This window comes from Sorex fumeus, unplaced genomic scaffold (assembly GCF_029834395.1).
Source record: "Sorex fumeus unplaced genomic scaffold, SorFum_2.1 ptg000015l, whole genome shotgun sequence".
Classification (NCBI taxonomy): Eukaryota; Metazoa; Chordata; class Mammalia; order Eulipotyphla; family Soricidae; genus Sorex; species Sorex fumeus.
In genome coordinates, this window is record NW_026606072.1 from 26,239,903 (window position 1) to 26,264,643 (window position 24,741).

Genomic DNA, 24,741 nt, shown 5'->3' on the forward strand with positions numbered 1-24,741 from the left:
CTTTGTTTTGGGTCCACACCTGGTGGTACTCAGGGGTCACCTAAGAGTACTGGGAGTACTGGGAGTACTATATGGGATGCCAGGGAGTCAAAAATGGTTTGGTCTCATACAAGACAAAACATCCTACCTGTTCTACTATCTCACGCCCCTATATTAAGAATTTTTAATTTGCCCCTCCAAATGTCATTTGATCATGATGAGTAATGGCTCTATTACCTACTTGACAGAAGTCTGAAGTGACTTTGATTCTGGAGTAGAATGAATATCATGAGAGATATTAGAGAGTGATAGCCATTATTGAGTTATGCTCTTCCTCCTTTACAGGTTTCATTTTCAACATACTTTTGCCACTTTGCTGCTGAGAATGTCTCAGGTTAATGTCTATAGTGGATAACACATTTCCCCAAATGTGATACACAAAAATCATCAACTGTCTTATTAACAGTGTTTCTGGATGGTAGTAAAACTGATAGGGGAAGAGAGAATTCTAAATCTCTCAGGGACATTTACCGAAGGTGCTTAACATGGCATCTCTCAGTAGGCAGGCAGACTCTAAGGCCATAAATTGTGGATTTCCCCAAATAGTGAGTCACCAATTTCCTTCAGCTGTAATTGTTTCTGTTTTCTAAAGGATTTAGGCAGTGTTTGTCATCCAGACAGACTATCTTGAGAAGGGTCCCGTTCCTTCTTCCAACAATATTTTCCTTGGCTCCTACCATATATCTCAAGTTCAGATGGTATGGTGGCAAATGTACGTGATGGATCTCCTGTCTGAGCGCATAGGCCAGCATAAATGCTAAACCTCCCATAAATTTCCCTGTTCAGACAACTTCTGCGCTGGTTCCTAGTGCCAAGCTTCCTTGTTTTAGTTTAAGTTAAGAAGAATTGTCCCTCAGCTTAATCAAAGGCTAAATAAATAGTAGTACTCCTACATTTAAAAAAAAAAAAAAGGAGAAGAATTGTCCCCAATCGGAGTCTTTACTAAAGTTCAGATAGTCTGGAAGAGGTGACAATATTGGGTATTTAAATAAAAATCGGGTAATTAAAATATTTACAATTCTGGGTGGTATGCTCTGCTCCAACTTGCAATGCAGTTGCACCTGGCTGCTTCGGAGACTAGAAAATGTTAAGACGGAATTCACATAAAATATTTCCGATATCGTACAGGTGAAGCCGAGAGCTCTGGTTGCTAAGCAACTTGACAGACTCTGAAGCAGGGACCAACTTGCCTCCCACACTTGGCCATCTCTCCCCAGTGGTGGGACGCGAAGGTCCCATTGGCCCTCGTCTCCTCTCACTGACCTCCAATTGGTCGGAGAACCCCTCACTCCGCTCCTATTGGCTCTCGCCGTCTCTCGCCGCTCTATCATTGGCAGGAGAGCTCTCGGGCCACCGTACGTCACTCTCTCACCCCACTTCCTCGGCCCTCCGACTTTGTCCCCGCCCCCTCCCCCGCCCTTTCAGCCGCGAGGGAAAACTCTAGCCAGAGCCCGCCTCTAGTTTCCTTTTGATTGGTAGAAGTCGGACTGGGGGGCGGGCGCTCCCGGACTATTCTGCCGACTTCAATTGGCTGCTGGAGTCTCTGCCCCGCCTCCCACCACTCCCGGCGGAGCCGGAGTCGGGTGGGTTGGTGGCTTATAAAGCTGGTGGCGTCGGGAAGGCTTAGCTACTGTATCTTCCTTCGGGATTGTTTCTTGTCCTCGGCCATCGCCCGGTCACGTTTGGGTGAGTGCCTCATGTGGAGGAGAGCTGGGCTCGGAGGAGCCGCAAGCGGACCGAGGATTGGGCCGTGCGGTGTCCTTGACTAGGCCCGAAAGAGTCGTGCTCCGATCGGGTCAGGCTGGAGGCGTGGACCTGGCTGGGGAGGATGGGGCGCCGCGAGCCGGGGTCGTGCAGAATTTGCCCTGCTTTGCAACTCGTAGGGTCGGAGGAGAGGCCGCAGACACGGGACGTGGGCTGGCGACCTGCGGAGAGCGAAGAGGATAGGGCTTGGAGGGCTGGGCTTGGGAGGGCATGGTTCTCCAGGAGCCAGAGTTGCCTGGGGAGGTGGCTGCGATCGCCGTGAGGGTCTTGAGGGGGCGAGCAGGGAGCTGGGCAGCCCTGGCGTGCCTGGAGTTTTGGGTTAAGCTGGGGATGCCCCGGGATGGGTTAGATTACGCCCAGACAGACGTTTTCGTGTGGGGAGGTGTGTCCTGCTGCCACATAGAGAAAGTTCGGGGAAGGATGGGAAATGGACTGCATTCCTTCTTCTCTCCGAGTTCAGAAGCAAGCAGGGAGCATCACATCCGTGCTAAAGCTACCTGAGCACCGGATCTCTCGACTGCCTGGGTCTGTGCATGCCTCCGACACCGCAGAGTCCGCCCTGCTTCCCACCTTTCCGCCTCCATATTTTTTAGCGCCCATTGAAAAAGATGGGGGTGGGGGCAGTAAAAGGATTTTATTGCTGTTCGAAATCCCATATGCCTGGCTTGTTAGTAACTTCAGGTCCTGCCTAACCCGGTGGTGATGTAACCTTCCTGGCCTTCCCACACAGTAAGGTTTGGGGTTTAAGAGAAGGACACTTGAAAGCCAACTCCATGGGGTCTGTGAAAACGTGTGGCCTCCCTTGACCAGTGCTAGAGAGCGCATCACTGGGACCCACCCTGGTGAGGTTTGGGCCACAGGTAATAAAGGACTGTGTGCTTGTTCCTGCGTGTCTTGCTTGCCTTGTAGCCTTGGCGTGAGGGCATCCCTGGGTCCCTTCACCCCTTCTTGCAGCCCTTCCCTCCTGCGGGATCTACTCTTGTCAACCTGATGCGCTGTGATGTATTCTTGCTGCTGAGTAGCATTTGCTCAGTTTCAGGGATGAATCATGAACACCAGTGGCAAGAGAAATGACGAAATTAAGAAAAATGGAAAATTAGGGCTGTAGATGTGCATTGCACACATTCTGTTAGACGATTCAATGTTCTGAACATAGGGTTCCTTTACATCTGGAGACATCTGAAACAGAGTGTGTTCCTTTTTTAATTAAAATGCCATTTTTAGGGATATAATACATATACAGAATATAGTACATGGAGTGATATAGTACAGCTAGTAGAGCGTTTGAGGTAGGGCATTTGCCTTGTACAAGGCCAATATACTCCCCTAAGCACCACCAGGAGTGATTCTTGAATGCAGGGCCGAGAGTGGACCCCTTGCCCCCCTCCAAAGAAAATAAATTCAATGTCATTTTTAAAATAGTTATTTCTGAGTGACTCAAGAAGGGTGGGGATCATATAGCTAATGGGAGGGGACACTGAGCTTGATGTGTGTAACCCTCGCTCCTGTTGGTACGTTTGCCATTTTATTCAGTTCTCATTTTGCAGCTGGGGTTTTGTTCTCAGAACTTGTTTCTCATGGGGAAATTTAAAAGCATGTTCTCCAGGATGTTGAAGTCTCCTTCTGGGCTCTGCTTTTGGTTTTTGTTGCTTTAAATACTCCTCCTAGATCTATTACGTCTTGTTTCCTCTTAACTGTGGGGTTGATTTTTGAGTTTTTTGTGGATTTTATTAGGTAGCTTGACTCACAGAAAATAGAAAACCATGACACTGGTGTAATGTGTGTTTCCTAGTTGCCCTAGAATTACTTAAAACACTGGGGCTGAGTGTGGGGAGAGGTAGTGGAGATTGTGGATAGAGGAGTTGATGGCTTCTACAGGAGAATATTTTATCTCATTTAGAAAGTAGTATAGACTTGTCTTTTCATGTTGAGACAGTGAAGATCCAAAGAGTGGTGTTTGGGCATTTTCTCAGAAGGTGGTAGAGATTAAAAAGGTTGATAACTGTAGCTGGATAATACGGCAGATAGGGTGTTTGCCATGCACATGGCAAACTGGGTTTGATCCCAGACATCCCATATGGTCACCTGTGCATCGCCAGGAGTAATACCTGAGTACAGAGTCAAGAGTAACCCCTGAGCATCAACCCCTATGTGTGGCAAATTTGAGAAATTTGCTAAGCGAGGACAGAATGGAAACATGCTAATGAGGACGTTTGGACTCAGTTATCCTGAATCATTCTTGTTCATCCTGAAGTTTGGCACTTATTCATACTCTTGCTGTCTGTCAACTTAGGGCAGTAGAGGAGAAACCAATGTTTATTAAGTTCACAGTCCTCGTCTTTTGCCAAATTTGTCCATGGAGATAGATGTATGTGGGAATGATTGTAAGATCAGTATGTGCTGTGGTTTTATTTACAATCCTGACATGTTTTAGGTTTTGGGTTCTGGGACCAGTTAAATTCACCATTGCTTAAAACAGCGGCAGTAGAAGCTGCTTTTCTTAAATGACAGGACACTGTTACTGCAACTCATCTTCAAAGTTACAGCAGAAACTGGAGAAATAGTACAATGAATAAAGTGCTTGCCTTGCACAGAGTTGACCAGGGTTTAATTCCCATCTGATCTCCTGCATACCACTGGAGTGGTTCCTGAATGCAGAGCCAGGAGTTACCCTTGAGCATTACCTAAAAACAAACAAAAAGTTATAGCAATAAAATTACTTAACAGTGAGGGCAGCTACAGGTAACTTGAATCCAAAAGCTTTGTCCTCTAATTCTTTTGATGAAACTCTAAATTTCGTATTTTCAGAAAAGAAAAGGCAGTCGGTTACCCTTTATCCTCAAAGGGTCTCAAAGGTCTCAGAGGGATTTCAAAAGAATCAAAAACAGTATAGAGCTTAGTGGCCAGAGCTCATGCTTTGAAAGCAGGAACTTCACATTCAGTTCCCAGCACTATGTGGTCCTCTGAGCAAGACAGGAGTGACCACACCCCTCCTACCAGCAGCATGCTGGAAGTAAGACACACATCCACCCCACCCCGCCCTCAGCACTGCTGCATGTGACCCCACAACAAAAACCAAGAGAAAAGTAGCCATTCTCTCCACAGGAGCCTAGGAGGCTGTATGACAAGAGGACGGCCTCCAGTTAGTGGTGCAGAGAGTGGATGGTGAAGACTGGTGCTGGAGTCAGTGCAGGGCCCTCATTAGAATAGGCCAGGGTTGGGGTGAGGTAGCTCACATGGGGGCAGGGGTCTTGAAATAAGAGTAGACTCTGTGCACTGACCAGAAGCCTCAGCAGGGAGGGTCCAGAAAAGGAGAGAGGGGACAGGGTTGAGAGAGGGGGCAGGGGGCAGGGTCCAGAGAGGGTACAGGGGGTAGGGTCCAGTTAGGGGGCAGTACGGTCAAGTGTTTTTCCTTAGGCATCACATGCAGCCATGAACAAGGCTTTCTGAACAGTGGTATTACTTGCTGACTTCCAGGGAGGAAAGGTTGTCAGCTCCTCAGTTTTCTGAATTTTTTTCTTATAACTTCAACAAAGCACAGTCAGTAACTGCTTATAGTTTATCCCCCACCAAAATATGTCCTTGATGAACCAATCCCACCACTCCTTTTGACTCACCCCAAGGAAGGAGCCAGCTGTAAAATTTTTTTTTTCCTTTTTGATATGCCAGACACAGTAACAACAAAGTCTCCAATGGAGACGTTACTGGGCCCGCTCGAGCAAATCGACGATCAACGGGAGGGCCTTTACCTTTACCTTTACCTTGGGTCAAACCCGGTGATGCTCAGGGATTACTCCTGGCTCTGCACCCAGGAATTACTCCTGGCAGTGCTCAGGGGACCTTATGGGATGCTGGGAATAGAACCCGGTCAGTCGCATGCAAGACAAACACCCTACCTGCTGCGCTATTGCTCCAGCCTCTGCAAAAAACTTTTAAAGCAAACAACCAACTGAATAACTGCCAGGAGAAATGGTGCCTGCACCTGGTTAGCTCTAGGCACTAACCTTCTTCAGCCTTAATCTTGGCCAAGCTCACAATGCCTCTGTACAAGGCAGAAGTCCCCAGACGGGCTGCTTTGATAACCTGCCCAGCCACTTGTGAGTCACTAACTGCTTCCCACCCTTATTGCTTGCTCTGCTCTCTTGCTGTGACAGACCTGTTAACTAGATAAAGTCGATTTGCCCCAGACCTTGCCAATATTTCCTTCCCCAAATGAAAAAGTGGCAACATGGTCTGCTCAAGAAAAGGAAATTTCTTGATACAAGTAATGTCAAATGTATATCATATGTGCTTGGAGAAATTAGTAAATTCCTTACATAGTTGCCATGCAGAGAGATCATGTTTCCTGCAGCTCAGCCAGCACCACCGAGAACTCCTTAAGGTCTGCTTGCTTTGCAGAGTGCACGAGCGTCATTTGGGATAGTAAAGAAAAGAATACAGTAGTTTTTCTCAGAGTGCATATATATATGTATATATCTTTATATTTATATATATTATGCACACATATAATAAAATATGGATCAAATGTAGTTTGTCTTTGTACAAAACTCAGGATTACTTTATTGGGATTGGAAGGTAAATAAATGAGGTAAGAGGGACTAAGGCTGTCAAAAGCTTTCAAATAACCTAATCTTGTAAAAGAAGTAACACTTTGCTAACTAGCATCTGAATGTAGTCCAGGGTTAATCAACTAAGTGCAGTTAGAGAGCAAAGGAAGTTGTGTTTGCTGACATTAAACATAGGAAATGTTATCTCAAGTAACAATTCTTCAGAACAGATGGATTAAAGAAAATGCACCAAAGTTGCCTTCCCATCTTATTTCCGCATAATTTAAATGATGGTAAAACTTCATACTTCTTAGTCTTAATATGCCATATGATAGGGTTTAACTGTAGGCACTAAGAAGAAAATAATTCTCTAAAACGTTGAGGAATATGACAATGGCCATAGAAAAATAGAAGCATCAGCTATAACTGAAAATAACTAAGTATTGCTAGGCAGATATGTTTCATTTGAAAAAAAAATATGAAGAACTGGAGCCAGAGAGATTGTACAGGAGTTAAGGCACTTGCCTTGCATGTGACTGACCCTGTTCAAACCCCGGCACCACATATGGCGTGATCACTGAGCACTGCTGGACATGACCCAGAGTGTAAAAATAAAGGAAGAAGAAAAAGGAAAATACTAAAACTAGGATAGCAGTACATTGGTACTTTTTTTTTTTTGGTACTTTTAACACTTGAGTCACACTTTCACAATCACCTTTACAGTGAGCCAGTGACCAATTATTAGTTTATTTTTCACATGAGAAAATGTGATGCACATTTTGTTAAATGTGTCAGAGATGCACAAATTGTTATATCCCAGCTCTTGAATGTTTTAAGTCCTTTTACTCCAGAAGTTTATTCACCTAGTACAACTTACTCCTTTTTCTTAATTCTTGAAAACTTCAGATTTAGAGGAGTTTATGACTCTCCTAGAATCGCACTTGGGCTAAAAGCCTCAGTCAGTGCTAGGAACTTGGACTTCTTTGCTGGGACAGAACCTACCGCTGTAAGAACTAATGAAATAAGGGTGAGACACTTGTGAGCTCTCAGTACCAGTTTCTTTTGAGCACAGTAGGATAGAATTTTCTATTCCACATTAGTGGAATTGGGCAAGAAAATGTTTATGAGACTCTGTTGGAGTGGGAGTCATATTTATTTGAATTTGCATAGTGATTTGTGACTTTAAAGAAGTTCTTATTTGAAATTCCTAGTGCCTGAAGGACGAAACAGAGTGACAGACCTGGAGACTGCAGTTCTCTATCCCTCACACAGGTATGGCCTTGGACAGGGTGCCTCTCTGTTGGAGGGGGACGTCTAACATTACCCAAGGGCAGAGAACCATGGGTTGGTGCCACAAATTCAGAATAACCATTTCAGAGTTACCTGAAATAGTTAATGCTGTAATGTTTCAGAAGACTGAGCGTGTATTATACAAACATTTTAAGTGGAGAGACATTTAGCGCTCATTAGTAAGAGAAAACAATAAAATATACACACAATGATTGCTTAATGAGAAATGGCAGCTGAGCATTTTTGCTCTTCAGTGCTCTTTAAGTTACAACCTTAAATGAAGCAAATCTGGGATGTTTGGTGGGGTGGTGGTTTTAAGTAAAGAGTTTGGACCAACCATTGAATTATTCACAGCCATTGATTTCCTATATTGCAGTGAAGCTCTTCTCTTCTCTTTCCGTGTGTGCTGTAGCATGTGATGTCCATGGCACTTTTAGATTAGGCTCAGGAAGATTTCTCCATCATTGACCAAGCACCAAGCTGGGTACCAGGAGAGACAGAGATGAACAGGGCATTCAACTCCTGTTCTCCAGAAACTCTTTGTCTAGCTTAATAGCAAAGCTAGAAGAGAAACTGGGAATCACTTTTAGGTCATCTTTTGTCAAAGGCCAGAGGTATACAGTTCCAGACGCTAGCCCAGGATGGCTGGGAGCAGAGGCCAAGAGCTCACTCAGGCTGCTGGCATCAGAGTCCCCGGCACGTTGCTGACAGGTTCTCCTTCCCTCCCCCTGGAGGAGCAGTCAGGGGTGTAGCATCCTCTGCTGACCTCCCTGTTTCTTCCCCACCTCTTTCTTTTCCTGTTTTCAGCCCCCTCCCACCCCCGCCCCGGAACATACTGGTCCTTTAGAGCTCTGAAAAGCAGGGAAGCGCCCCAACATACAATGCCTCCCAGGCATCTTGTTTTTTATCCTGAACCCTAGGGCTCCTTTTCTATAGCTGATGGTGAACTTTATAAAGCACTTGAGATTTTTGTAGGAACCCTCTTACTGAAAGGGAGATTTGGGAATTTTATAGAGCTCTGTGGTAAAAGTGTATCTTTTTCTTTTAAGCATGAGATTTAAAACATTTTTTTAACAGAATTTATTATGGACACAGAATTCCTATTAGCTTGCTTATTAGACTTTTTAAAACTATGTTTTCTTTAGAAAATGTTTGTGATATTTAGAATGTTGGATTAACCAGAATTCTCCATTTCCTGACTGTGGTCAACAATGGTTGGATTTGGTTTGGGGACCACACCCCAGAGGGTTCAAGGGGACCACATGGTGCAGTGCGTTCTCAAGCTCTTACTAATGTCAGCATCTCAGTCCTTGAGCTGTTCTTGCTTTTTTTTTTTAATTGAATCACATGGGAAACAGTTAAAGAGTTGTTCATAATTGGGTTTCAACACCCACCACCAATGTCCCCAGTTTCCCTCCTGACCCTGCCTTAATCCCCCAGGTGTTTTTCTTTTTTCTTAAAGTTTAAATTTAGATATGTCCTGCTTCAGAGAAGACAGTGTATTAGAAGGCACAAATATAAAATAGTTCAAAGTGAAGATTACAGACCAGAAACTATGGCAGACAAATGCTATGGAAGCAATTACTGCCTTATATCAAATTTCCTCTTTCCTACTTAATCACTGCCCTCCATTGCAACCAAAAGCCAAATATTTTAGCCACATGACTTTTCACCAGTGTTATAATGAAAACCACTTTGGGCCAGAGAGATAGTACAGTGAACAGGACGCTTTCTTTGCACATAGCCAACCCAATTTTGATCTGCACCACCACATGTGGTCTTCTGAGCACTTCCAATATATCCCCCGCCCCCCAAAAAAATGAGAGAAAAGAAAAGAAAACCCAAAGCAAAACAGAAAAAGAGAAAAGTAACAGACCTGTCTTTTACTTTGTAAGTGAGAATACAGAAATCTCACCGGAGCTAGTCGGGTTATACTAAATGCAAATTCTGGAACTGAAACCTTGTATTGTGGGTTTTAAAATATAAACTGCAGTTCCTTCGGAGAACTATACAAGTCCATTTTATTTTGTAGAGCATTTAAGCTCTTGGATCAGGCAAGGAAAATGTCAGTGTCCTGAGCATATTTAGAGCAGTTGGAAGAGCTAAGAAGTATGTTCGGGTAAGCTGGACGGTGGTTGTCCAGCTGCCCCTGCCTTACTGATTTAGAGGGGAGTTGGGAGGGTTTCTTGCTTCTAAGTATACGGGCTCATCTTTTTCTAAGAATAACAACACAGAAGTACTAGATGTAGAGCTTGTTGCTGTGACTGGTTCAAAATACATAAATATATTTTACTATAACTTAATGTTTTACTGGAATCTGCCTGGGAACTTTGTACCATCCTTCTAATGTCTTCATTTTAACTTCAGTGTAGCAAAGTGGGCGTACAGTTTAGGTTATCAGAACATTGATAGATTTGTGTGAAAGAGGAGAGATGGAACCGAGCGGACAAGCTCTTTATTTCGTGTGTGTGAGTGACAAAATAGCTGAGCTGGAACCTCAGTGTCAGCCCTTTCCTAATATCTTGGCAATCACAGTTTCTATTCTTCTTCCTTTCTCTCTCTCTCTCTTCCTTTCTTTTTTTTCTTCCTTCCTTTCTTCCTTTTCTTCCCCCACTGTGTTTTGGGTTTTGGGTTATAGCTGTGTGATGCTGGGAATCAAACCAAGAAACCAAGATCAGCTACATGCAAGGCTAGTGCTTTAATCCCAGTTTTATCTCTCTGGCTCAGTTTCTGTCAAATCTTTTGATATGTTTTGAAGCTGTTCCTTCCCTCTCTCATGTAATAGTTATTCTAGTTCATAGCCTGCATCTAATATTGACTGTTATATCTACTTCCCAACTCCAATTCATTCTCTGTGGAGTGACTAAAATTATTGCCTAGATATGTATATACATATAAATTTTATTTGCCTTCCACAAAATAATCTGAGTGGGAAGAACACTGATCTGAATACTCATGGCTGTGAGTCCTGGTCAGAATTCGCATGGTTTACTATTTTCTTCGATGAAGCTCCCTCATGGCAGTGTTCCGGAACCTTTATGATGCTTCCTAACTTGGCTCTCCTGCCACCCCCCCCCCCCCCCCTTGACATCTCATACTCACTGGGCCTCAGGTCTCTCGCTTGAGAAAATTACTCCAACTGTTGGTGATTCCTTGCTGTTGTGGGCCACTGTTTTCGTGCCCAACCCTGTGGATCATCTGATGCCACCACCTGCTTTGGCACAGCTTCCCTGAATCCTCCTCAGGCACGAGTAAGCCAGCAGCTGTCCCATTCTTGCCCTGGCCTCGCATTACAGAGGTCTCCATCACACAGCATGAATGTCTGTTGTTTCACAGAACTGATTTTTTGTTATTATGTGTTGATGCCTTACTATCCCACAAACTGATTATTGTAAAGGGCCAAGGATCAGCACCAATTCAACTTACTACAAATATTTGGCACAGATCTTGTTGTTGTTGTTAGGGCAAATGAAAAAGGACAAGGAAGATCTTGTATTTAGAAGGAAGACTCCACTGTATCCTATGATCTTAAACTTAGATTTGGTGGTTGTTTCTCATATATTTGCAGATGATTATTTTATGTTTTAATATACTCCTAACTGATCACCTGTTAGCTAAGGGTTTTGTGATGGAAGGAAGCCTTTCTTCTTCACATTTCAGTACTTAGTCATCCAGTACGGTAATGATCTATACTTTCATGATACCTGATCCTACTCCAGCTTTTGCAGAGCGGCAGGGAACGAATGACATAATCACTGTATTTGACTTTCCACTCCTAGAAATCAAGTTAGTGCAGGCGGCATATGCAATAGTGGATTTAGTGAACCAGTTTGACTGACATCGCTCTCATACACCAAGACCAACAAACAGCTGCAGTTCTATCCCAGAAGCTTTACTATATGATACCTTAAAAGGAGGTGGAGATGTAGAATTTCATGCTTTCTCTGCAACCTAGGGGCCAAGTCCTCTTCCCAGACTGAGTATTTTGTTTCTCATATACCCTATCCCCTACCCCTGACAGCTGGTTAGGAAGAACTGCAGTGAGAGTCAGTGAGAGTCTCAGGGAAGTAGCCCTCTTCCTTTTGTCAGTGACAGCCGTGGTGGAAGCCTAGTGTCCGGCCAGCCCTACCACAGAGGTGGATCCTGGCGGCATCAGAGCTTCCGGAGGGCCGAGGGCTCCTGGGACTGAGCTAACTGTTTCCCTCCTTTCTTTCCTCCAGCCTGGTCAATAAGTTTGTAGCCATTTCCTTGTGTTCCTTTCTGTGAGTTTGTAGAGTAATTTTTCTTCTCTTTAATATACACTGTTAAAGACATTGACTTGCCTGTGGGATACATAGCAATGGTCTATTTTGTTTTGTTTTGTTTGGGGAGCTACCCCCGGCATGGTACTCAGGGCTTACTCCTGGTGGTTCAGGGGGGTCATATGGAGTGCCAGGGATGGAGCCAGGATTGGCTGTACACAAGGCAAGTGCCCTACCCACTGTAATATCGCTCTCACCCCACACAGCAATGTCCTTGAGTGACCCATTGGTGAATAAACCTAGTAATTAGTGAAGGTCTGGGTGGATGCTACAGTGTCCATCTTGCTTCCATGTACCTTTTCTTTAAAAAAATAGTGACTTCAGGAGGCTACCCAGGAGTTGATCTAACAGTTTCTGAAGTCATATAGTCAATAGCAGAATAATCAGTATACCTATGATGAATAGCTTATTTAAACATTTTTGTGATAACAGAGGATTGATCAGATACTTGAATTATGTTAACTGTGTTATTCAACTGTATTTGTTTTATTCCTCACAAAATAGAAAAATGGGGGAGGTTGGGGGAGAAAAAGGAACAAAATAGAAAAATCTTAGGCTGGATAGTTCAGTGAGCTGAGCTCGTACTTTGCACACAGGCGGTCCAGGTTCTGTTTCCCAAGTACTGCCAGGAGTGACATGGAGCACAGAACTGGGAGGAAGCCTGAGCACTGCAGAATATGATGCTAAAGTTAAACAAATTTTAAAAAGAAAGAATTTCACTTGAGTTCTCTTTATTTCTAATAATCACATTCTAATATAAAGATTCCTAATATAAATATTTCTGTTTTGAATAAAGTTTAGGCCTTTCTAAAATATAATCATTTTAAGTAATAGTATTCTATTCATTCTTTACTTGATTCTGCCATATAATTAAATTTTACTCCACTAAATAAAATACTACATTACTAAACTAGAAGGAAATTAATATTTTGGGTGATAGTTGAATGTGCAAGGGCTCAAGTTTGAATTCAGAAATCTGCAATTTATAATCTAAAGCAATGTGTTTCTGTTTTTTCTTTCTAAAGCTCTTTCACCATGCCTGGGTCACTTCCTTTGAATGCAGAAGCCTGCTGGCCAAAAGATGTGGGAATTGTTGCCCTTGAGATCTATTTTCCTTCTCAATATGTTGACCAAACAGAGTTGGAAAAATATGATGGTGTAGATGCTGGAAAGTATACTATTGGCTTGGGCCAGGCCAAGATGGGCTTCTGCACAGACAGAGAAGATATCAACTCTCTTTGCATGACTGTGGTTCAGAATCTCATGGAGAGACATGGCCTTTCCTATGATTGCATTGGACGGCTCGAGGTTGGAACAGAAACCATCATCGACAAATCAAAGTCAGTGAAGTCTAATCTGATGCAGCTCTTTGAGGAGTCTGGAAACACAGATGTAGAAGGACTCGATACAACTAATGCATGCTACGGAGGCACGGCTGCTGTCTTCAATGCTGTGAACTGGATTGAGTCCAGCTATTGGGATGGTATGTTCTATGCCTCTAGTCCGTCTTGGGGATGAGTTAGTCCCAATGACTACCTAATGTGTGCTGTATACAGACTTCACTAGATGTAATCTTGTTTGAATATATTCAGAAAGATAGCTATGAATTTCAACTTATTTCTGAATTATAAAGTGGTAATCTCTTTATAATCTCACATAGGACAAAATTTAGTCAGAGCCTGTCTTCCCAAGAATGGGGAAAATCTATTTTGTGGAAAGCATAATACTTTCATACACACATATGATATTTATCATGTTGGTTACCTTCTTGTATACTAAGAAAAACTTTGTTTTTCAGGACGGTATGCACTGGTGGTTGCAGGGGATATTGCAGTGTATGCTTCAGGAAATGCTCGACCAACGGGCGGAGCCGGGGCTGTGGCTATGCTAATTGGGCCAAATGCCCCTTTAATTTTTGAGCGAGGTGAGTGTTTGGCAAAGCATTTTTGTATATTAGCTCAATACAATGAGAAATTTGAAAATAGAAATATAGAGTAGTACTGAATAAGCACTACTTAAAGTAGTTTGTCGGTGTGATTATATTGTCTTCATAGCAATTATTTAAGGTAAGTGATTTTCACCTTATATTTTTGCCTCATTCCCATTTTACAGAGAAGTATAAGCCTGCCTGCCTGCCTGCCTGCCTTCCTTCCTTCCTTCCTTCCTTCCTTCCTTCCTTCCTTCCTTCCTTCCCTCCCTCCCTCCTTCCTTCCCTTCCCTCCCTCCCTCCCTCCTTCCTTCCTTCCCTTTTTCCCCTGCGCTCCCCTCCCTCCCTCCTTCCTTCCTTCCCCTCCATCCCTCCCTCCCTCCCTCCCTCCCTCCCTCCTTCCTTCCTTCCTTCCTTCCTTCCTTCTTCCTTCCTTTTCCCCCCTACGCTCCCCTCCCTCCCTCCTTCCTTCCTTCCCCTCCCTCCTTCCCTCCTTCCTTCCCCTCCTTCCCTCCTTCCTTCCCCTCCCTCCCTTCCTTCCTTCCTTTTTTCCCCTCGTTCCCCTTCCTCCCCTCCCTTCCTCCCTCCTTCCCTCCCTTCCTTCCTTCCTTCTTTCCTTCCTTCCTTTTTTCCCCTCGCTCCCCTCCCTCCCTCCCTTCCTTCCTTCCTTCCTTCCTTCCTTCCTTCCTTCCTTCCTTCCTTCCTTCCTTCCTTCCTTCCTTCCTTCCTGGTATTGTGCTCAGGGATCTTTCCTGGAGCTCAGGTGGCACCAGGGTTTAAGCCTGAGTCCACCACATACAGGGCAGATGCTTCATGATGGGCTCTATTTCTGTGGCCTCCATCAAGAAATACTTTTGTTTCATTTATATATTTACATAAAATTTTTCAGTTACATATTGACTCATGATAATTGTAATGCGGATGGTACACAGTTAACTAGATAGTTAAGGTAGGCCAGAAAATACTGCATTTACTGATAAAATTGGCTAATATAGTATTAGAGTGAGGGATTAAGAGTTGGATATACAGAATAATCCCCCTTTTTGGTTCTAATAGGACTTCGAGGGACACACATGCAACATGCATATGACTTTTACAAGCCTGATCTGCTTTCTGAGTACCCTATTGTAGATGGAAAACTCTCCATACAGTGCTACCTCAGTGCCTTAGACCGCTGCTATTATGTCTACCGCAAAAAGATCCGCGCCCAATGGCAGAAAGGTAAACTTCAGCCTTTTCCTTGGTTTTGGTGTCTGTGGTGTGTGGTTGCTTTCACATGATGTCTGAGGAATTGCTCTCTCATCCACCAAATAGTATTTTTTCAGTTTCTCTAAGACTGTAAAGGGAAATTTTAGCCTTTTCCTTGGTTTTGGTATCTGTGGTGTTTGATTGGTGTCCATGATGTCTGAGGAACTGCTCCTTCATCCACCAAATAGTATTTTTCCATTTATCTAAGACTGTGTAATTCAGGAAAAGAACTAAGCTTTGGAAATAAGGTATATTTCTGAAAAAAATATTTAGGTTGACTTAGCCCTAGTAATAAAAATCAAAAGTAGGATTAAAGACAGTAAGTTAGATTTTGTTCATCTTTGGAGAGGTACATTTCCTAGGTTTTCTTTTGTAACCACGATTCAGAGAAAATTGTAATGGAAAATAACTACGAAATGATCCCACTCCCCATATTTTTTGCTTGTACTTAGCCTATTTTATCCATGTTTGGTGTTTTGGTTTTGTTTTTTTAGGTTACACCCAGTAGTGCTCAGGGCTTGCCCCTGACTCTGCTCAGGGATCACTCCTGGCAGGGCTCGGGGGATTGTATGTGGCGCTAGGGATCAAGCCCAGGCTGTCCCCATATGAGGCAAACACCCTCCCCACCGTGCTATTGCTCCGGCCCTCGTGTGTGATGTTTTAAGTGTCATCGCTCATTCACATCTTTAGGAGCCAGAGAGCTCAATGGGCTGAACGTATTATTTTGAACGCGGAGGCCCAGATTCTGTTCCCAGCTCCATATGGTCTCCTGAGCACTGTAGAAAACAACTCCAAACACAGAGTAGGGGGGTAGGTGTAGCCTTCAAGTATTGTAGCCCACCAAATATTTTCCCATTTTTAATCCTAAGTAAGCTCTTAAGGTACTCAAAAAGGTAGTGCTTGAATCAATGCTACTGTATCATATAGTATTATAAAATGTGCATTTAGTCCAACTTTGCTTTATAACAGTTGTGAGGGAGGATTTTTTTAAAAAGTATTTAGTAACATATTAAGAAATCTAATGTCGGGGCTGGAGTGATAACAAAGCGGGTAGGGCGTTTGCCTTGCATGCGGCCAACCCTGGTTCAATTCCCAGCATCCCATATGGTCCCCCATGCACCGCCAGGAGTAGTTCCTGAGTGCATGAGCCAGGAGTATCCCTTGTGCGATGCCGGGTGTGACCCAAAAAGAAAAAAAAATCTAATGTCTCCGAATAAGTAGTTTTGCAACAGTGTTCAGTATACTATCTTATAGTTAAATATATTGAGCATGTATTTAACAATACAGTGGTTTCTTGTTTTTTTTTTAATTGAATCACCTTGAGATTCACAGTTACAAAGTTGTTAATGATTAAGCTTCAGTCATAAAATGTTTCAACACCTGTCAAGTATAGTGATTTTTGTTTTTATTCAGACCCAAGTAAGGAAGGACATTTTACAAGACATGTGCTAGGTTGAAACAAAAGTGTGCCATGAAGTTCCTCACCCTGGCTGGAAACTATGAAGCTACCTATTAGTTTGGGTTTTTTTATAAATTCTATAAAGATAGGTATTTGATAAATCAGTTAATCTCTCAAGATAAGTTGATTATATAACTCAGTAGTAGATTATGGCTCTTATATTTTAGAAGCACATATAGTAGTGTTTACTGTTATTTTATTTTCTAGTAAGAATTTAAACCAGAGCTGTTATATTACACAGTATATTTCTTAAATACTTTAAAAAATATTTAAAAAATTTTAAGTTATGGTCTAAAATTTCAGTCACTTTGGCCAGAGAGAGAGGTCAGTCCTGGAGTGTATGGCTGGCATGCATGGGGCCCCATGTTTGAGCCCAGTCTCATATAATCTCTCAAGCTCTGCCAGGTATAACCCGGGTTACCTCCAACTTCACTAGGGAGGTCCCCTAAGGGAAAAAAACATTAATGGTTTATAAATTCCATGATTGATTTGGGGTTTCTCTTTCAGAGGGAAATGATAAGGATTTTACCTTGAATGATTTTGACTACATGATCTTCCACTCACCCTATTGTAAATTGGTTCAGAAATCTCTCGCTCGGATGGTGCTGAATGATTTTCTTAATGATCAGAACAGAGATAAAAATAGTATCTATAGTGGCCTGGAAGCATTTGGGTAAGAAAATCCATAACAAATTTTTTCTTCTCCAGTATAGTCTCATATTGACCTGAACATTTTAACCAAAAAGGCCTGGGATTCATAAGGATTTTTAAGTCATATATTCTTAGCTTAGTTTATCAGTGAAAAAACTGTGTTCCAAGGAGGTCACAGTGAAACAATGTGAATCCTTTCCTACCTACTCAGATTTCCTGATTTCTTTTAGCTCTGTTACTTTTATCACCCAGATAATTGGGCTGCACGATTGTCTATAAACACTACAACACTGTCATTTATTGTTTTTTGTCCATTTCTCAAACAGTGTTTAAGGGCCCAGATACTCAGCCCAGCTATGTGGGCCTGACAATTCAGTGCTTGTGCCCAGCGGTTTTGGGTGCCCCCAGGGCCATATTTGACAATGCTTGGGAGGGGGTGGGGGCTTGGCACGTGGTGCTAATGTTGTGCTTGTGGCACAACGTGCACCCCAGCCCTTTGAGCCATCTCTTGGTGCTAAGTAGCTTCTTAACTTTCCTTGACCCTTGCCCTCTGTCCTCCAGCCGTTCCACACACTACTGCTATCGAACTGTTTCCAGACTCTTACGTTTTCCCAGCTTTTAAGACTCCCCAGCACCCTGTGCCTATCCAGCTCAATCTGTTTCTCCTTGCCAGTGTCCCCTCTGTCTGATAAGATCCTACCCAACTTTTAAAGCTTGTTTTCTAAGGAGAGTGTTATGGGGCTTGAAATACAGTATATTCTGTTTGGTGAGGACAGATCTTTAATGGACTTACTCATCCTTTAGAATCAGATGTCTTGTTTATATAACTGTTAGGTCTTTCCTAGCAATTTGCATTCTGTTACTTGATTTTTATAAATGGGAAGATACTCACACAGAGTAGTGTAGTAGAGCCACTATCTAATAAAAATGTTTTTTATTTGAGCATGGTAAAATTCTCTTTCTGATTTTTTTTCAGGGATGTTAAGTTAGAAGATACCTATTTTGATAGAGATGTGGAAAAGGCATTTATGAAGGCTAGTTCTGAAATCTTCAATCAGAAAACAAAGACATCTTTGCTTGTATCAAATCAAAATGGAAATATGTACACATCTTCAGTGTATGGTTCCCTTGCTTCTCTTCTGGCACAGTAAGTATAAGTTTTAGCTGTCAAATACCCTCATTTGGGGATGTTAAAGTCCCGAAGCCAAATGTATCAGGTATAGAGATGGGGAGGGGGGTCTTTAAAATATTTTTATTTCCTTTTGATTTTTCTGGCCATTTTTCTCATAATTTTATTTTATTTATTTGTTTGTTTGTTTTTATAAATTTATTTATTTGTTGAATCACCATGAAAATAGTTACAAAGCTTTCAGGCTTAAGTCTCAGTCATACAATGATAAAACACCCATCCCTTCACCAGTGCACATTTTCCACCACCAAAAACCCCAGTATACCCCCATCCCACCCCTACCTCTACCTTTGTGGCAGATTCCACGTTACTCTCTCTGCTTTGATTACATTCAATATTTTGATACCAGTTCCACCATTATTATTTGGAATTTCCCCCCAACACTCAGAACTGCTGAAAAGGCAACATTAGACAAATGAATAGCATATGAGCCACGTGATCTTGGAATTCTAAAATTTTAATAATTTTGTCTGGAGAGATTCCTGCCAAAAGCCACTGGGTTCTGAGATTCATTTGTGTGTCTCTGGGATCATGACCATTAAGGAGTTTAATAAGTAGCCAGAGGGGTCATTTGTGAGCAGCGTATTGGGGTCTCGTCAGGGTGGGGGAGGAGAAGGACAAGCTCCACCCCATCTCGTGATACCCCGATGATTTTTTTTTAATTAGTGAATTACCGTGAGGTACAATTACAGACTTACAGACTTCCGTGCTTGCATTTCAGTCATACAATGGTCGAATATCCATCCCTCCCACTAGTACCCGCTTTCTACCATGAATGGTCTCAGCATCCCTCCCACCATCCCCACCCCATCACCCTCCCACCACCACACCTCTGTGACGTTCTCTTTTGCGCTCTCTCTCTCTCTCTCTCTTTCCTTTTGGGTGTCGTGGTTTGCAATAGAAGTATTAAGTGGCCATCATGTTCGGTCTATAGTCTGCTTTCAGGGTATGTCTCCCATCCCGAGCGGATCCTCCTAGCACCATTTACTTGGTGATCCTTTCACTAACTGAGCTGCCTTTTCCCCCAGTATGTGAGTCCAGCTTCTAAACTGTGGAGTAATCCTCCCAGTACTTACCTTTAATAATCTAGAGTGTTAGTCTCCCATTCTGTTACTTTATATTCCACAAATGCATGCAAATTTTCTATGTCGGTCCTTCTCTTTCTGACTCATTTCACTTAACATGATACTTTCCATGTTGATCCATCTATATGCAAATTTCATGACTTCATCTTTTCTAACAGCTGCTTAGTATTCCATTGTGTAGATATACCAGAGTTTCTTTAGCCAGTCATCTGTTCTCAGGCACTCAGGTTTTTTTTTCCAGATTCTGGCTATTGTAAACTATGCTGCAATGAACATACAAGTGCAGATATCATTTCAACTATACTTTTTTGCCTTTCTGGAATATGTTCCAAAGAGTGGTATTGCTGGGTCAAATGGGAGCTCAATTTCTAATCTTTTGAGAACCATCCATATTGTTTTTCAAAATGGCTGAATCAGTTGTCATTCCCACCAGCAGTGAAGGAGAGTTCTTTTCTCCCCACATCCATGCCAACACTGGTCACTTTTGTTCTTTTAGATGTGGGCCAGTCTCTGTGGTGTGAGGCGATATCTCATTGTTGTTTTGATCTGCATCTCCCTGATGTTTAGTGATGAAGAGCATTTTTTCATGTGCCTTTTGGCCATTCAGATTTCTTTTTTGAGAAAGTTTCTGTTTATTTCATCGCCCCATTTTCTGATGGGGTTCAATGTTTTCTTTTTGTAGAGTCATAATTTTATTCTTTTGTTTGGTTTTGGCTTTTGGACCACACCCAGATATTCTCAGGGTTTAACCCTAGCTCAGCACTCAAAGAATTACTCCTGGCAGTGCCCTGGGAACCATCTGGAATACTGGGCATCAAACCTGGATCAGTCGCATTCAGGGCAAGCACCCTATGAGCTGCTCTAGTTCTCCTGTTCCTTGTGATTTTATTCTTGACCTCCCTGCAGTTGGATCATAACTCCCTAATTGACAAAGCAACTTATTTTATGGTATAATAACTTTCATAAATTGCAGCATTTATGAAGGCCCCATCATTTTTGAAGACATGAAAACGCTTGCTTGTGGTACAAAATTTTACTCGAGTAGTAAAAACTTTAGGTTAGATTCTTAAGGCTCTCTGTAGGATGGATTTCCTTTCCTTTAATGCCTTTCCACACATTGGACTAGGGATCAGTTAAGCTTCTTGGTATGTTTTTTCCTTCTACACAGGTGTTCCCCGCAGCAGCTGGCAGGAAAGAGAATTGGAATATTCTCTTATGGCTCTGGTTTGGCAGCCACCCTTTACTCCATCAGAGTTACACAAGACGCCACCCCAGGTAAATACCGAGCCTTTCTACAGAAACAGATTGAGAAGCTACTGTGACAGTGTTGGCCAGGCAAGCCACTCCTGTAAGCACTGGCCTCTGTCCCAGGAACTCATCACAACATTTCAGTGTCCACTACTGCTTCTAGCATAGTCTGAGTTTACTCCTAAGGGAAGGACTATGTGTGAGTGCAGGGTTGCTTCTTCCCTTGCATTATATTGTTAGAGACAATAGAATCAGCTTTACAAATTTTTTTATGACACAATGCTTGCCTTTTCTTCTTTGTCAGGTAACTGTCTTATCTCACTTTTTAAGGTGATCTGGATAGGGGAGGGGCATTTATTTAATGCAGGCAGCTTTTAAGTCTTTATACCAGTGTATGAGTCCCTCTCATCATGTGAGTGAATAATAAGAATGTTTTTTTGTTTGTGTATTTTTGTGTTTGGACAAGACCCAGCAATGCTCAGAGGTTGCTCCTGGCAGCGCTTGGTGAACAATATGGGGTGCCAGGGATCGAACCTGGGTTGGCCCTGTGCAAGGCAAGTGCCCTACCTGCTGTGCCATCACTCCAACCCCATGAATAAATAATATTAATTTCTGTTGACTTTACTTTTTTTAATTTAAAATTAGATGTTATTTTGTTGAATTAAATGCATTAATAGATTCTGCTTCTGTAGCAAGATGGAATAAATGTACTTTTATTTATTTATTTTTTACAAAGCTTTCAGGTTTAAGTCTCAGTCATACAATGATCAAACACCCATCCCTTCACCAGTTCACATGTTCCACCACCAAGAACTCCAGTATACACCCCACCCCACCCCTTCCCCTGCCTGTGTGGCAGATGATTTTCACTTTACTCTCTCTTTACTTTGTTTACATTCAATTTTTCGACAGAAGACCCACTATTATTATTTAGAATTTTCCTCCAACAGTCAGACCTGCTGAAAAGGCATCATTAGATAATTTTTTTTCTGTTGCTGATAATGAAAAACATTTGATGTCATGTGCCCACTGTTGTGGCTGCACAATTTTTGGATTTCTGTTATTTTAGTAATTAAATCCAGAGGGATTTCTGCCAGAAGCCGCTGGGTTCTGAGATTGGTTTGTGTGCCTCTGGGATCATGGCTGTTCAGGAGCGGAGGAGCCATTCGTGGGCAGCAACTCGGGGTCTCATCCAGGCAGGGGGGAAGGCCAGTTTTGCCCCCCACGCAGTCACTGCAAGCCCGTACCTCTCTGTTCAATATACTCTGAGAGATGGCTGTCACCATGCTGCTGCCAGGGGGAAAAGGTAGAGGGACAAACACCTTTCCCCTTCCAGGGTGGCAGGTGGGAGGTAGCTTAGTTCACAGTCCAGAAGCATTTCTGCCAGAAGTTGCTGGGTTCCGAGATTCGTTTGTTTGCCTCTGGGATCACGGCCGTTCAGGAGCAGAGGAGCCATTTGTGGGTGGCAACTCGGGGTCTCATCCAGGCAGGGAGAAGGTAACTTTTATACTGCTTTCTGATTAGTTTCACATGCCACTGATTTGAACAAATGTTTAGTCAGAAGTCATAGAAAGCTGTGTCAAATAGGATCTGAGCTTTTAACTAAGCAGTAGGTAGTAGTTCTAAAAGAAATTAAAGTTTGGCAACATTTTGGTTGGCCTTCTTTTGGGCATGCTAATTTTAGTATTTTACCATTGGGATTTTTTACTCTTTTAGGGTCTGCTCTTGATAAAATAACAGCAACATTATGTGACCTGAAATCAAGACTTGACTCAAGAACTTGTATGGCACCAGATGTCTTTGCTGGACACATGAAGCTCAGAGAGGACACTCACCACCTGGGTATAAATATTACATTGTTACTATAAATATCTACCTATGTACATATATAATACATATATGATAAGTATACTCACTCTAAAGCTTGTAGAGCTTGGAACATATGGAGGCTTGTTACATGCAAAAATATTATCTATATTTAGTATAATCTAATGTTGATGAACATTGTAGGGCAATATGCAACTTCACTTTGTTTAATTCCAGATGAGTCAAATATCAGGACTAATTTTTTAATTCTCTGTCTTTCCTTTAGTTAACTATATTCCCCAGAGTTCAATCGATTCACTCTTTGAAGGAACATGGTACCTCGTTGGAGTGGATGAGAAGCACAGAAGAACTTATGCTCGGCGCCCCTCCCCAAATGAAACTTTGGGTGAAGGAGTAGGACTAGTGCATTCAAGCACAGCAAATGAGGTAAGTAGAGGTCAGTGTCTCCAGATCTCAGGACCTTGAAGGGATCCTAGGACTCGGCAGGGAAAGGAATATCAGGAGAGCAGAGCAATTCATAGCAAGGGGTCAGTATTAAATTCTAGCTTGGCCATTTTCTGCTGCTTAATTTTCTTTGCACTTAAGTCATTAGCATTTTAAAAGTACATACTGCATACTAGACTTTAATCAAGAGAAGGTTCATTGGCCAGCTAAGAGAGATAAGTTAAGAGAGATAAGTCCCTTGCATTTCTTCTCACAGGCCATTGCCAAATTTTCTTCCAAATTGTCAACAAATAACAATAATAGGAATGATTTGGATTATATGCTAGGAACTTTATTTATGTTTTCTAATTTAATCCTTATAAAACCACCATGAGGTAAGTGATACTTTTTATAGATGAAACTACAAGAAACTAACTGACTTTGAGGTTGGAGCAATAATACAGTGTATTGGTAGGGTACGTGCCATGCAGATGACTGACCGACCAGGTTTGATTGCCAGCATCCCTGAGTGCAGAGCCAGGAGTAACACCTGAGCACTGCTCGATATGACCCGAGAAGAAACTAACTGACTTAACCAAGATCATAAGCTTCAAACTGAATTTGTTGAACTTTATTTGCTTTTTACAAATACAGTAAATGTGTCTCGTCTTTGTTTGTTTGTTTGTTTGGGGGCATCCCTTGTCCCCAAACCTGGGGAGGATGCATGCAAGGCAAGTGCCCTGTCCACTGTGCTGTCTCTTCAGCCCTGAAGTCTTAGTTCTTGTTATACAAATTAGACAGCAGTCACATGGCCAGAGTTAAAGCTATGAATACAAGATCCAGTAATACTGTATATAGAGGATGTCAGTGATCTTTCTCTCTTACTTTTTTTTGGGGGTGAGGGATATAAATTATATAATAAATTTACCATAAGGTAAAAATAGATAATTGGCCCCCTCTAGGAAAACTTATATAGAATTTATATTTGGCATAAACCTCCCCAAAGTTGCCCTCCATAGTTTTTTCTCTTGGCATTTTAACTAGCGTGATAACGCTTAAAAAATGGCCAGGGAGATGTACAGGGGTTGAGACACTTGCCTTATATACAGCCAACCCCTGTTCGATCCCCAGCATTCCTAAGGTCCCCTGAGCACCTCAGGAGTGATCACTGAGCACAGAGCCAAGAGCAAGACTTGGGTACTGGCAGGTGTGACCCCAAAACCAAATGCAATCAAGCAAATGAACAAAGTAGTCAACAATGTTTTTCCTTTGGTTTTAGCATATTCCAAGTCCTGCAAAGAAAATGCCGAGACTCCCTGCAACAGCAGCAGACCCAGAAGCAGCTGTCATAAGTAACGGGGAGCATTAAGATCCTTCTGTGACGTGCAAGACTCTCGTGTGGGTTGGGGTGGGTGGGGTGTGGATGGGAATAACTGGGGGACTAGGATGTCCGGGGCCAATTTTAAAGGAGTACATGTTAAATTTTTATGTGACTGACATGGAGCCTGGAAAACTATTGTGTTCTTGGGAAAGTCTCTGCTCAGTTTGCTAACATGCTTCTTTTTGTGGTCTAGCCAGTGCTTAATGTACTAGAATGATGGTAAGGGCTCTGTAAGACTTCATACAATTTTCACGCCATTTGTATGCATGAAGTTTTATTTCTGTTGTGGTATGTATGATGAACCATTTGCTTCTGGCAGAAGAAAGCAAAAGTGCTAGTCTCCAATTTTAATTTTTTTTTTT

General features: G+C 42.5%; 1 protein-coding gene across 4 annotated transcripts; it reads left to right on the plus strand.

The window, feature by feature from the left end:
• The first annotated feature begins 1,587 nt into the window (after window positions 1-1,587).
• HMGCS1 (3-hydroxy-3-methylglutaryl-CoA synthase 1) lies at window positions 1,588-24,741 on the plus strand. Of its 4 annotated transcripts, none has more exons than XM_056112130.1 (12): window positions 1,651-1,725; window positions 7,562-7,622; window positions 9,673-9,759; window positions 12,967-13,424; window positions 13,740-13,865; window positions 14,925-15,089; window positions 17,083-17,248; window positions 18,203-18,373; window positions 20,669-20,775; window positions 22,465-22,590; window positions 22,841-23,011; window positions 24,278-24,741. In XM_056112130.1, exons 3-12 carry the CDS (start codon window positions 9,752-9,754, stop codon window positions 24,352-24,354), a joined length of 1,575 nt encoding a protein of 524 aa, XP_055968105.1. In that variant the 5' UTR covers window positions 1,651-1,725; window positions 7,562-7,622; window positions 9,673-9,751; the 3' UTR covers window positions 24,355-24,741. The 4 variants fall into 4 exon arrangements, with proteins under 4 accessions (XP_055968106.1, XP_055968107.1, XP_055968105.1 ...); XM_056112129.1 differs by having other exon boundaries at window positions 22,841-23,001; XM_056112132.1 differs by lacking the exon at window positions 9,673-9,759 and having other exon boundaries at window positions 1,603-1,725; window positions 22,841-23,001.